The sequence below is a fragment of the Pleuronectes platessa genome, chromosome 1 (genome assembly GCF_947347685.1).
Source record: "Pleuronectes platessa chromosome 1, fPlePla1.1, whole genome shotgun sequence".
Lineage (NCBI taxonomy): Eukaryota > Metazoa > Chordata > Actinopteri > Pleuronectiformes > Pleuronectidae > Pleuronectes > Pleuronectes platessa.
The window spans coordinates 31,064,169-31,078,813 of NC_070626.1; the positions used below are offsets into that span (position 1 = coordinate 31,064,169).

The window sequence follows — 14,645 nt, forward strand, 5'->3', positions numbered from 1 at the left end:
ACTTCCAGCAAATGTCCGCGGCAGCCGACACGTTCTCACGGAAAATTTCAGGAAAATAGCCAAACCTCGGTGCATGTCCGACAGAAGGTTACAGAAGATTTGCTGTCTGTGGATTCCATCTATGACCTTTGACCTCCTTTTTACTGTTTGCTTGTAACATCACTGGCGGAGGAATCTAGAATTTGCTCGTGCTCTTGTTTGAAGTTGCTAAACGCTAACACGGACTTCTCGCTGCGTGACCCTCGTCTCCCTCCTTTACGAGTCATTAATCTTTCTTTGGGTTTACTTTTATTTCATCCCGAGGTCAGGTTTAAATTTGAGGTTCTCCTTGAGAAACTATTTTCATAAGTAGTTTGTCATCATTTCAAAGTAGCCTTGCCATAAGTAGCGGCTTTACATGCCTTTCTATTTCCAATAGTGACGCTTCTTGTAGCCAGGCACCATCTTCAGGATCCAATCAAGAGATCTGAAACCTGCTTATGAGTCCGTTGTCATGGGAGCTCATAGTTCTCTAAAGCCAGCCGCAGACGTGTCCGGCTTAAATCAGCAAAGTCAGCAGCTGAGTAAACTACAGGGGGAACACAGCAGAAGACAGTGAGCTCACATAGAGAGTAAATCACAATGGAAGCAAGAACACAAAGATTCCGACACCAGGAAACTTTTTAATAGATTTTATTCCATCATATTCAAAGATAAGAGAGAAAGAGATTATTCACAGGATTAAAAGAAAACATGTCCAGTACGAACAGAGAATAGTGAGATTTAGCTTCACTACCTTGTAAAATGATATCTTGAGTGTAAAAGGTGGTTTGGAATCACAACAGGATTTAAGAGAATTTCCAACCTGAAGCTTGAAACACGGAGAACGTTGAAGTGACAGTCGCTAAAAGATATTTTTTTTCTTCCAAGAAAAAGTCCAACATGTGTTTCACAAATCCTCATAGAACTCTCCAGCTGTAAAATAAGAAAATGCTTGATGTCAGCATTTAAAATGGTTATATACACACAATTAATGGCCTTAATATTGAACGATAACTAAAAATAATCATTCATTATTTTACCAACTGCCGAGATGTGATGTGAAAAATGTACATTTTGGGCCAGACAGTGTTTTAGAACATTTCCCGCTGCTTCGAGATCGAAAACGTCACTTGATGCAAACAGCATCATATCGACTTCCTGCTCTGAGGTCTCAACAATTTAGTTTGTAAGCATTAGAAACAAATACCTCAGGTATTATGACTGCCTGAGAAAAACCTTCATAATTAGAATAAACAGCAACAAAGTTAGAGGTGGTGTCAAGCCTTTTCTTTAAAAAATCTGTATGATTGGATTGTATGTTCTTTCCATGTATGCAAGTCAATATTTGCCTTGAAATTATAAGATAAGTGAACTGAGGAGTGTTATCTATCTTGCAGGAGTCAGACATGCTGATGGAAGTCAGCTACAGTAACGGGCTGGAGCCGGACCTATCCCAGCAGTATCCTCCGGCCTTGCTGCCAAAACCAGGCAAAGACAATGCACGGCTTCAGAAACTCAAGAAGAAGAGAACCAAGAAAAAAGGCAGTCTCTCTCAGACGCCCGTCCCCTTTCGCTCCTGTTTGTCGCCTGTAAACGAAGCGAGCACGGACCTCGAGCACAGCGACCAGTCCAGCCCATCGAGGACACCAGAATCAGTCATTGCGGACTCATCACTGTTCGGTTTCCCCTCAGGTTCCCTTTTCGATCAATCTGCATTTCCTCATCCTCAGATCAGCCCCTACGGTCAAACTGGGAGCTTCCCCCCTCAGCCTTACACGACTCCGATCAGGGCTTCTGAAGAGCTGGTGGCTCCACTGTACGAGTGCTCCTCTTTATTATTCGATGATGAAACCCCTTTCATGATGCCACCTTCAGCTTCACCAGCCCCATCACCACCTGAGCAGCTGCCCGCACTACCTCTTCATTCTGCTTTGAATTTAAACATGACACCAAGTCCCCATAGGTCAGTCACAACAGTCTCTTCTGCCACTGTGTTGCAATCCAGCCCTAAAATATCAACTCACAGCCTGACCCTATCCCCAGCTGCCCCCAACTGTGGCCCAGGCCCGGCACCTTCTCAAGTTGCAGACCTACCTCCTGTTCCTGTCCTGCTATCACTTTCAAACAACCAGACACCTTTTGTCCCGAGCCAGAGGGAGACAAACGCCACTTTAAAGGACAGCCCTCAAACTCAGATGTCGTCTTGGATTGCCAGATCCACCAGTAATGGCAACCTTGCTCCAAACCAGATGCCCGCTGAGATAACTGCCTCAAAAATATCGCTTGTTGAGGCCGTGAAAGAGTCAAAACCTGACTCCCCACAATCAAGGATTTATACCTCAAAGGCAACATTTTATGAGATCTCTAAACCCCCCTCCATGCATGACCTCACAGTTATAAACCCAACCTACCATGGAGCATCAATAAATAGAGACAAAACAAAAGTGCCGGTCTTGAAAACTGATCAGAAAATGTCTGTAACCAGGACCCAAAGTGGAAGACCTAAGACTCCCTCCGGCAGACCGTCTCAAGTATCCACACCCACTTTTGAAATATCCAAACCTAACCCGCTTTTATTTGCTGCAAGTCCTGATTTACAAGCTCCTGCTATTGCTAAAGAGACTCCACAGAATACATTATTAATTCAAGCTAGTGTTAAACATAGTAAACCTCTTACTTTCACAGAAGAGCCGAAGCGAACTGATGCTAATCAAATAACTTCCAACAAGCAAAGCAGCAATTACAATGAGATAGAGAACCAGCACACCCGAAGGAGTACAATGAATTTAAGTGTTGCCAATACCGAACTGTTTCCCAGAGAGAATTTAGCATCAAGTATCACTACACATGGATCTGTTGTGCTCAAACCAGCATTGATGGAACCTGTCGAACCACAGCTAAAAACAGACCAAGTTGCAGAGAGGGAAGCTTCATCTTTTCCAAAGGTTCCATCATTTCTGTCTGTTCCAAACACCTCCAATCTCAAACCAACACTGGTGATTTCAATGCAAGCACCAACAAGTCCAAGCCCCCTGTCGACCATGAATCGTCCACCTGTGTTTGAGGCACGCAAATCCTTGTCATCCTTATTGGAAACTCAAATGACGTTAGCGACCTCCAAGCCCAAATCCCGATCGACTTATTATGGCCTTACTCCCTCTGAGTATGCTGCCTTTGGTGGATTTAGGAATGTAGCAGCACATCACAGCCCTGTTACCCGCAGGTCTAAGGAAACCTTGTTAAACAAGTCACAGTCGGAAGTAGCAGTGGATGTATCACACATCTCTAAGTCTGATGCAACAAAACAAATCAATGGAAATCAAGATCTGCTCTCTTCAGTGGAGGTTTCCGCTACTCACGGTTTACAGCCTCTGTCGCCTCCAACAGATTCAGAACGTCCGGAGGAAGTGATGGTCACATGTAGAAAATATCTGTTTGAGGAAAGTCTCTCAGGAGCTCAAAGTTTTGGAATACAATCACTTAAAACATCTAGTGTGGACACAGTAAAACCTGAGTTTCCTCTTGGCTTGTCACAGAAAACAATGCAGCAATCCACAAGTGACGTGTCCACACCACAAGCCTCATACTCTGAGGCTCCAATACCTACAGCAGGTGAGGTACACGCACAAAGTGCAGCACTATTTTCTATGGCTAAATCACTATTTACAACCCCATGCCTGACTGACAGCAGTGGAAAGTTGGGTTCTTACTCAACCTTAGTCAAAGTAGATCCAAATGTAGATACACAGCTGATTGCAAAAGGGAAAGATGCTGATCATGAAAACCAGGCTGCTACTGAGAAAGGGCTCAAATTCTTAGGGAGTGTCATCACAAATGGTGCGTCCATCTTAGGAACCCAACAAAGCACCAAACTGGTGTCAGAAACACCGCGGCCCAGTAGAGTGGCTACTGAAACCGTCGTACCTAAACAGAGAGAAGTAGTTAACCAGCAAATCAAAGCAAACAGGGGGGATATTGGACACAACAAGACAAACAAGGGAAACAATTTGCCTTCTAATGCTGCCCGTACAGAATGTGTACCTGACAAAACAAGCACTGAGCACCAATTCTCGAATATATTCTCTAAAGAACCAGATACTGCTAAGACAGTGCCCTTGCCGCCACATGAGCCAGTTACAGCTTATATATGTTCTGCACAGTCCAATATCTGCACCGTATCTGCAGCCGAGCAAAGCACCAAATTCATACAGCAGCTCGGCGCCAAAACTCAAACTTACAGTCAAACTGTCGAAAACAAGATGAACTTACCCAGAACAGTTCTCTCGTTGATACAACCTCAAGCACCAACTATTGTAAACCCATATCCTGTAAATACTACACCACCAAGTAAACCCAATAGAGAACCCATACACCGGGGCCTGTCCATCACTGCAAGCAAATCGGCCACTATATCAGACACTAAATCATCTGTCAAAAGTGAGACAGAACAACCAAAAGTGCAAACAAGAGATCCCCAAAAGACAATCAAAATGAATGATAGTGTACTTGTTAACACACAGAGTAGCATTAGAACCATTGGCCAAGATAGAGTTGGTCAAGGAACGAGTTTCTACACGAACTCAAGCAAAACGACGGTAGAGATTAAACAAGCCAATGAAACAAGTCTCAGAATATCTGCTAAAGATGCAATACTCTTTAGTCAAGCTAGTATAGATGCCAAACATCCAACTAATAGTAATATTAACACTAACAGGGTCAGCAGCTCATCACTAGACCTCCACAACTTGTTGTATCCACAACTCAACCGTGAAAAAGTCAGTTCACTGACAGCGAAAGTGGAAGCAGAAGACAGTCAATTAAAACAAGCTTGCAACCTTTCAACAGGAAATGTAGCGCTGACCTCATTGAGCGGTGAAACCAAGTTATCAGACCAACAAGGATTAATAACAGTTAATAAGTTTTCCAAAGACACAGTCTCACCTGGACAACCAGGAGGTTTAGAGGCTGTTCATCACCTCACACCTGCTGCAGAAACTGCACAGTCAAACAGATCTAGTTTGGGCAGCAATGCTCTCGGGGTTACTGAAGCCAAACTCACCAAAAAGCCCACAACAGAAACTATTTTGCCAATCCTCACAGATCCAGCAGAGGGCAGTAAACCAACATTTAATACTGGAAGGGTCAGTAAACCAGGAGTGCCGTCGAGCCCAACCATGAGGCGAGTCGCAGCGCGGAGCCCTCAGCTGAGATCAGAGAGACCTGGTAGTCAGTCCGCAACCAAAGTACCCATTGATGAAAAATCTCTTTCTGGCTCTTTTGCCCAAACAAGTGTCCACATTAACTCTGATGGAAAACACATATCCAACCTTCTCGCTGAGCAAAGATCATCAGAACCATCCACACCTCAAGTCACTAAAACTGCTATAAAAGAGCAATCACCTTTAATCAAGCCAATTACTGAGAGTAAATCTGTATCAAGTTCCACTCCAAGAACTAAGCACTCTGTGACAACCAGTGCTGTGTCAACATCTTCCATTTCCACTGGTTGTATAACAGCAGACATATCTAAAGTCAGTGTAGAACAGCAAATCATTACAGTGCCAGGTCATATCATGCCGTCCCAAAAGAATGTTCAAGCTGTAGTGAGCTCTCAGTCTGAACTGAAACAGTTCCGGCAATCTGTTATTGAAACAAAGAAATCTAGCAGCTGCACTTTAAATAGTCAAACCCTCTCACAAACTGCAGTAAATACCTGCGCTACAACTAATATTCAGATCCTTAGTGAAGCCAATAGAGATTTTAGAAGCCCTGTTAGCCCTCTTACAGTAACTAAACCTTGGACGGAAACAAGAGCTTCCCCGCGGCCCGAGCCACGAGTGAGGAGTACACCTATACGAACATATACTCCAACCATAGTTCAGGGCTCTCAAACTCCAGTGTCTTTAAACAACACAACAGAAACAATACTCTTGTCAGTCATTATGGCAGAACAAAAAACTGCCCCGATTACAGCTCTTCAAAATAATACATGTGCGAGTGCTGTTCCATCTTTGGCAAAGTCTTTCACAGAGCATATCTCAAAACCAGAAATAAAACCGTCCAAGGACACTTCAGTCCCTGAGGTAAAAGCACATTCTCCAACACAACAAGTGAAATCAAACAAAGCATCATATTCTAGTAAGCAGGGAGAACTCCATTCTACAGATCCTGTTTTAACCAGTAAACCCACCTTAAAACCAAAACATCCCACTAAGCAGATAGAGTCAAAACCCTCCTCTGCCATTGTAGAATCAAAACCCCCAGTAGTAAAACAAGATGTAAAGTCAACTCCCCCCGATCCGGTCCAGATTAGTAATGTTCAGTCTTCGTCAAAGCTACCAGTGCAGAACATTTCCCCTGCAAAGCCAGCAACAGATACTGACATGAAACCATCCATAGTTAAAGCTGCTGTGATTGACTCTGCCACTCCTGCCTCTCTGCCTCAGGCCTCAGTCTCAGTCAAAGCTCCGTCACCAAACAGAGGAACATCACCGTCATCTCAGCAAAAAGCTGGACTCAAAGACAAGGACGTTCCGATGACCAAAAGGACTCCTGCTCCGACGAAGGCCCCAGCAGCCGAACCCTCCACGAAGTCAACGACATCAACTGCATCTTCAATTGCTGATAAGAAGGTTGTTACAGCAGAGACTCCCCCTCCATCGGCTCAGCCAAAAGCAGTCCAGAAGCCCAAAGGCCTTAAAGGTAGGCTCAGCGGATGGACACGGCTCAAGAAACACATGGTTGTCGAGCCAGACGAACCAGTGTTTCCACAGATTGAGGCCAAATCTCAGGTTGTCGACAGTGGCAGCAACGAGGCACCAGATGTAGGCGGTAGTGATAAATCGGAACCTGACAAGTGTGTCATTCAGGATGTGGTCAAGAACACAGAAGCTCCCATTGCGTTGAAGATGTGGGACGCTCTCCTCTTTCATATGTTCTCCACAAAAGAGCGAATAATGCAACAGGTCAACAACACCAAGAAGGACTCAGAAGAGAAAAAGGCCTCGAAAGACAATCAGGCAGAAGTCCCCTCGTTTGTCAGTCGCCTGCCAATTTTGCTCTACAGTCCCCGATTTGACGCCAGGAAGCTTAAAGAGGCAGCGGAGAAGCCGCTCACTAAAATATCAGCTGTGTTTGAAAGGGGGCTGATAAAACGTAAGTCTCAGGAGGACGAACACAAGGACTTCAACAGAAAAGCCAGAGGATTTGGGTCGTCGAAAAACGTGGAAATGTAAAATACACTGAAGAGTGATTTCTCTGGTCGGTGATTTATCGTGAGATTGGTGCAATGATCTCAGCAAACTGAGAGAAGCTCGTACGAGAAGAAACACATCGCGAAAATCTGAAAGAAAACAGACGAGAAACAATTTCTGCAATAGTTAATTTTATGAATCAATTATTGATTCCTGCTTAACCAACATCTACTGTTTTTTAATTGCTTGAGCAAGAGTATTTCCATTGGTAATTTAAAATAAAAATGTCTTTGTAAAATGGATTCTTGCATATTCTCAGTATGCGTTACCCGTGAAAACGTCAAGAGGTGATCCAGGGCGTCTTTGCACTTTTAATGTTGTGAAATAAGGAATATGAAAAAAAGACAAAGACAGCAAAGAACTCTGAAACTCTACTTTTTGGATTTGTCTTGCTTCATTTGACGATGGCGTAGGTTGGATGTGGTGTTGAATGCACGATCTGTAGATACTCTGATAGATTAAAGACCGTTGCATTTGTCATGCTCCACCTTTTTCTATTTTTTCTAAACGAAGTTGGGCTGTTAGCGTTCACTCCGCTGGTAGGCAGTGTTTTACCTCTGTAACAAATAGGGCTTTTACATTCCTGGAACAACAGGGCAGATGGGTTTAGAGGATGAAGAAAGAATGAAGGTTTGACGTCTGGTCAGAACAGATTAAGGTTCCTGAAAGTCGGGTGTGGATGGATATGTGATGTGACTTGTCCGAGCAGAAAAAACTGAGGCTGGTGCATTTTGGGACGAAGCAGCGAGGTTCCACAAACCAGAAAAGGCCGTGACAGCTGCAGAAAGATCTATGTGAAAGTGACATTTCATGGCTTTTGAGGCTTTAGCAGGTGTTAGCATGTTGCTATAGAAGTTGTTGTGTTGTTTTCCATGAGATGACAATCATGATGTGGAATTTATTTTATAAGAGGGGACTTTATAAGCTAACATTGGCCCCATTTATTACATTGAAGCTTCATCTATGTATTTGTTTACTGTGTGATTTAAAAAATGCATAAAACCGAATGGGAAATTCTTGTGTTTTTTTTCTCCTTTTTATTATCCCAAGGCTGCTTTAGACAAATTAACTTTAACAATTAAGGTTTAACACGAGTCACACCTGGTTTAAAAGGTGACGCAGATCTGATCTGTCTGGCGTTGTTCTACTTTTTATTGTCATCAAAATCTAAAGTGTTGAGTAAGCAATATACTTAACTACTATGTGCGATAAGAGTAAAACTGTTTAAGACATCTGGAAATCAGCTTGAAACATATCAGGCAACTTCTCTAGACTAATTTAAACTTCTCAACACATTTATTAATTCAAGGTAACTTAGTATTCATCAATCTACTTTTTTAAGGTCAGTGAGTAATTAATTCAATAGGTCAAGATTAACATAAATGTATTAAATACAGTCAAATATGTTTATATAGCATATTAACAAAACAGTAATAACACGATTAACATTTACCGCTGTTTTCCTACAGAATCTGGATTGAGGGGTTTTCTCACCTGACAGACAGTTCTCATCTTCGTCAACAGAAACCTTCTCGTACTTCCCGTGACTCGTCACCACAAATTTGTATTTTTTACCAGATGAGATCTCCTGAAATTCAGTTCAGAAAAAACAACGTTATCAGTAGATAGGCTGACAAACTGAACTTCCTCATTATTCAATGGTATTTCAAGTTTTGACTTCAGTATACAAGTTTAATAAGTGACGTTGTCCTCTGGTCGCAGTGTGTATGAGACAAGGTGTGAAGTTGTGAGTTTCATGTGCAATTCTCAAACAAAACCCTTAACGTAATAAATAAAATAAAAGATGTATTTCTTATATACAAATATAATAATAATGATAATAATACTAATAATAACACATATTTGTAAAACACCTTTCATAAAAGATTTGCAGCTCAAAGTGCTTTACATAAAATATAGTATAATATATTTTGTAATTAAAACTAGGAAGAAAACTGAACTAAAATAACATTAAATAGAAAAATAAATAAAAATAAATTTAAAATAATTTAAGTTTGAATAAATATTAAAGCACAGAAGGCAATATATTTAGAAATCAAAGGTAATAAAGTGTGATTCAGCCGTCGACAGATTTGGATGTGAGTTCGTACCTTCCCGTCCCGTCCTGGAGATAATGTGTCACCGAAGCTCTCCCACAGATTCTTCTTGTTTGAAATTCCTCCAGGTTTTATTTCCTGCAAAAAACAACAACAACAACGTGCAAAACCGTCACCTCTGTTCAATGAGCTGTAGGACGCTGCTGCTGCCACACGGGGGCGACGTGCGTCAACTCATTCACAGATCATGAAAGAAGCTGGGGAGGGGGTGCATGAAGGAACAGACAATAATGACGTGTTGTCGTAGAAAGAAAAACTGAGAGAGAATAAAGAGACAAGAGAACAAAGATTGATCCGGAGGTGAAGTGTTCTGTGCATCCTGTCGAACCTGCAGCAGCCAATCAACACATCTCAAACAATCAGAGTATTCAAGTACCGTGAGAGTATTTCATGGAAGTACTTACTGCAGGTTTGGAGGGTGAGCTGCACCTGCTCCCATCTTCACCTCCTCTCACCCACTGGTTGATGAGATCAGCCACGCCCACTTTTAAACCATCCGCATCCTGCTGAGGAAAACAAACTTTCAAACTATATTCTCATTCACTAAGAGTGAAAGGTGTTGTGTAAATAAAGGTGATCACACATTGTGTTTGTTAATCGTCTCTTGACCTTGGAGGCTGGGACGGAGGTGTTCTGGTTCCAGGCGTCTCCGGCTTCAAACAGGTTCTTCTTGGCAGCGACGGGTTCGGTCGGACTCGTCAGGTCGGTGAGAAGCTGAGCTCCGAATCGTCCTTCCTTCGAGGAGAGCTGTGGAAACACAGGGAGGTTCAATCCAACATGACGACAACAGTCAATGTCTTAGAACTGACGACTCAGCCTGAATCTAGACACACAACAATCTGGGTTGTGTCTGAAATCACAGGAACAACAGAAAAACACAAATGACTCTGCAGGAGGAACTCGGGCTCGGATCAGAAGTGACGGATTCACCACAAGCGGGTGAAAGTATTAATTTCCTTTAGATGCTGACACTGCACTTTCTCTGCTTTGTGTTGTTTTGTGCGTTGAACTTCTGGACGTTGGACTTTTACCAGACATGAATTTAAATTATGTGTACTAACTAAAATTGATTTGTAAAAGAAACCCCTGGAGAACAAACATGCATGTGAGAGTTTTTTCTCATGTGATCTTAACCGTTAAAGTTTTGTGTTTGGTATTTTAGATCCTCCAACAAAACACATATTTAATGATGCAAGAAATAACTTGTGTTTTACCTCCAGAGCTTGTGTGTACAGCTCCCGTTTCTTGTCGATCTTGGAAACAGCCACAGGGGGCGACGTCTTCTTTATGCTGCCGGTGCTTCAGAAGAAACGTAGACGATCAGAAACATTAAAGGGTTTTCATCATGTTTTATATCTGCACATGAGATTAAATGCAACACAGGTAAAGTTTGAAAATAACTGAGCACGACATGCAACTTTCTAAACTACACTTTTGTTTAGTATAAAGATTTTTTTTTATCTAGTTCTGTTTTATTACACTGCCGAGCTGTTGAATCTCACAAACACACACTCACCTCCTCCTCAGAGACTCAGTTCTCTCGATGATCTAGAAAAGACACAAAGTTTTTATTTGGGCCAAATAAAAACCTGATGTGTATTTATTAGATCTGTTTTTTGAGGGAAGAGTTTGAAAGAAATCTGCAACGTGGACTGAATCAGAGTGAGCTGTTTTTATTTGAATGTGTTTTCAGTGACGTAAACAAAGAAAAATGACCGTAACAGAGGCAGAGTGGGATAAGATGAGGACCATGAACACAATCACAGACATATGAAAAACCTCTAAACAGACAAACTACCACTTGATTGTCTTCTGGCTTTTCTCTTTGCAGTTATTTTGCATATTTGTATAGTTCTTTTTTTTCTTTTTGTAGTATTTGAGTCACTTTTTTTATTTCTTATGAGTGTCAGTGTGATTATTTGTTTTTGTTTTCTCTATCCCCCCGTATCTCTGAGGTTGTTTATGGAGATAAGGGTTAGAGTCTCTTCGTCATTATTTTAAATCAATTGACTCTTTTTCCTCCTCTTGATGGTTGTTGGTGTCTCTTTCATATTATTTTGAGGAGCTCTGTAGTAGTTTTGTGTCTTTTCCTGGTTGTTTTGTGTCTATTTGTAGTTTTAATTAGTCTCTAATCTCACTATGTGTTTGTTGTGAGTCCTTCTGGTGTCTTTTCGAGTCCTAGTAGTTGATTTGCGTCTCTTTTCAGTTGATTTGAATCTATGTGTTGTCTTTTTTGTCTTTTCTTAGTCCATGTGTGCATTTGAAATAGTTGTGTCTTTCTTCAGGAGGTTTTTGCGTCTCTTAAAGTCTTTTTGTGTCTTTTTAACTTTGACTTTCGAACCCAGGCCCAGTGTTCAGGATTAATCGATCCATGCCTGAAACCTCTGTAATCTTTAAGCATCTGCTGACTTTTGACCCTGACCATGGTACTCACTGTGCATTTCCCATCAGTAGAGACTCTGCTGTTGATTTCATCCTGTAAAGACACAACGTGCTGAGTGACCTGCAGCTCTGACATGTTGGAAATCCCTCGTCTGTTCTGTCTCACAAATAAACAGTCGGTCAAACAGCTTGTGTGTGTGTGCGTGTGTGTTTGTGTGTGTGTGTGTGTGTGTTTGTGTGCAGGTGTTGTACTCACTGGGTAAAACTGTATGAGGAGTTTCTGGTGCCGCCGCAGAAAGAATGAAAAGACAACATGTATAATGAGTGCATCACCTCAGGCTCATGGGAAATGTAGTTTTACTCCTTCAGATTCTTTAGTTTAAACTGTGCACTGTGCTGGTTTCTTATGAAGAAGATATAATACCAGATGATATCTGCATTATCTTTAACAATATTACATATTACTTTACTTCACTATTTACCTAATAGCTAAAGTATAAAGTTACATTTTTATATCTTTTATCTTTTATATCTTTTATCTTTTATCTTTTTATTTAGATATGTTTATGTCTAAATAATTGTTACTTTGTATAAATATTGGAAAAAGTAAGTAAATAAGAAGTAAAATAGTGAGTAAATATATTCTGTTTTTTTTTTTTATACCTTTTCTTATGTGTGTTGTATTTATTGTGTTTTTATGTTTCTATGTTCATTGTATGCACCAATTACCAGAGCAAATTCCTGGTAGGTGTAAACCTACTTGGCAATAAATACTTTCTGATTCTGATTCTGAATACTTGTTTCATTGTCTTTAAGAAAAGACATTAAATCCCTTCACCTGCTGCTGCATATTTTATATCTAACGTGTTGAAATTGAGTCAGAAATCATTTATTGTATGGAACTTGTTTGGCTTCATTTAATACCTTGAAAGTCGGGCTCATGGGGCCGTAGTTTAACGGCTCCTCGCCTTCGCTGCAGAGAGAACTCACAGATCTTCTGTTCACCTCCTCGCTCCTCGTGTTCTCCACTGAACCCTACGACAACAACAATGTCACATAAAATAAGATAAGATAAACCTTTATTAATCCCCATTAGTCCCCATTAATCCCAAGAGTATAAAGTCTAAAAAACATCAGTGAAAATATTAATAATAACAATATAGTGTGTATAGTGGCTATACAAATATATTTGGAGTGAATGCAGAACCTGTGACTAATGAAACAATAATATAAATAAAACGTACTACTGAGTCCTGCTGTAGTTGTAACAGCTGCATTAGAAAGCCAACCTTGTTTGGGGTCTTGTGCTCTTCCTCCTCTTCCTCCTCCTCCTCTTCCTCTCTGTTTCTCTGCTCCCTCCTGAGGTGAAGGTCGTCGTTCTCTCTATGTGTGAAGCTCAGCTCTTCTTCCTCCTGATCTTCTTCATCTCTGTAGCTCTGTCTGGTGTCTGCCGACCTCCGCTCCTTCTGCAGAGCGGGCTTCACATCTTCCTCCTCCTCCTCTTCCTCCCTAAGCTCCTCCTGCTCCACCTCCCCATCCACCCTGCAGGCCGCTCCGCTGTAGAGGAGAAGTGGTTAACAAAGTCCAGGCATGGTCAGATCCGAGGATGCAAACACACAACAGATGCTGGACAGAGGGAGTGAGTTGGGATTAGAAAAAACATGTGAGACAGTGAGTGGAGAACCCACCGGGGCCTCATGGTCCCTGCAGCCAGGTAGGAGGCCCTGTCGGCCGGATGTCCGGTGGCGTGCTGCAGCCGGGCGTCCTGCGGCAGAAACACTGACGAGCTGTACGAAGTCCTGACTTCCTTTTTGCTGCATGGAATCTAAAATAAAATAAAATCATCGCAGGTTAACGCGCTTGATGAGGATCAGGAGATCCTCATCAAGCGGATCAGGAGATCTGAAAACAGTCTTAAAAGACTGTTTTCAGATCTCCTGCTTTGTCTTCTGGAGACTTTTACTGCACAGTTTGGAGCTTTATGTTGTTTTTGCCTCAGTAGTTTCACAGAGTTTCTCATCAAGAGCTTGATTAGCTCACTTGTAGCAGCCCGCTCGTAAACCAGGCCCCTGGTTCTTTAATGAGTTCTTTCCGAGTGTTAAAAAAAAGCAGGTGATAAAAAGGTTTCATGCAGATAAATACGATGTTAGTCATGATAACTGCTGTCGGACAACTGACGAGATGTTTCACTTCACTTTCCACAAACTGCTCTTTTTACCTTTGCAGAACTTTTACATTCACAAAAAAGCCTCAAAAACAACATCGCATGTGTGAGATGATCAAGGTTATTGCACCTCAAGAGATGATCCTGATTTTCTGTAGCAGATTTCATGAAAAAATATTCAAAATCTGTTGATATTTTTGTCTTTTAAAAACATGTTTTGGCTCGAGCTCAAAGCCTCTCGCACCTTCTCTGCAGGTCTTGTTGAAGTTTCCTGGGGCCGACTGCTTCCTTCCAGCCCTCGTCCCTCCTCTTCATCCTGTTTCTCCTCTTCAGGTCCTGGTTTCCAGCGTGGCGCGGTGCTGGGTGTCCGCTCCCTCACTCGACAGACGCCCTGCGCCTCCTGCTCGTTACGATTCTCCAACCTGTGACTCCAGTCGCTGAAGCCCTCGTCCTCCTCCAGGACCAAGCGGCACCGGGGCTTCAGCTCCCCGTCCAACCTGAGGAGCATGTGGAGAACAGAGGAGAACTCAAAGGACAGATGAGATGATCCAGGATGAACTGAATCCCAGTAGACAGATAAAACACACAACGTGCAGCACTGTGACACACACCTGAGGATACGAAACTCACGCTTATTTTACTTTACAACTAGAGATGGTATAATAATACTGTTTGGCATAACTTCAGAAAACAACAAATTCAGAATGA

At 42.0% G+C, this 14,645-nt stretch overlaps 1 protein-coding gene across 1 annotated transcript; it reads right to left on the reverse strand.

Moving 5' to 3' along the window:
• Positions 1-727: 727 nt before the first annotated feature.
• On the reverse strand, positions 728-14,445 carry LOC128461327 (lymphocyte-specific protein 1). Its single transcript, XM_053446586.1, has 13 exons — positions 14,182-14,445; positions 13,435-13,598; positions 13,063-13,330; positions 12,698-12,808; positions 12,030-12,053; positions 11,826-11,867; positions 10,908-10,939; positions 10,606-10,690; positions 10,001-10,138; positions 9,796-9,894; positions 9,386-9,469; positions 8,769-8,862; positions 728-954 (listed from the first exon to the last, which is right to left on the reverse strand). The coding sequence occupies exons 1-13, from the start codon at positions 14,443-14,445 to the stop codon at positions 929-931; spliced, it is 1,431 nt and encodes a 476-aa protein (XP_053302561.1). The 3' UTR covers positions 728-928.
• Positions 14,446-14,645: the final 200 nt, after the last annotated feature.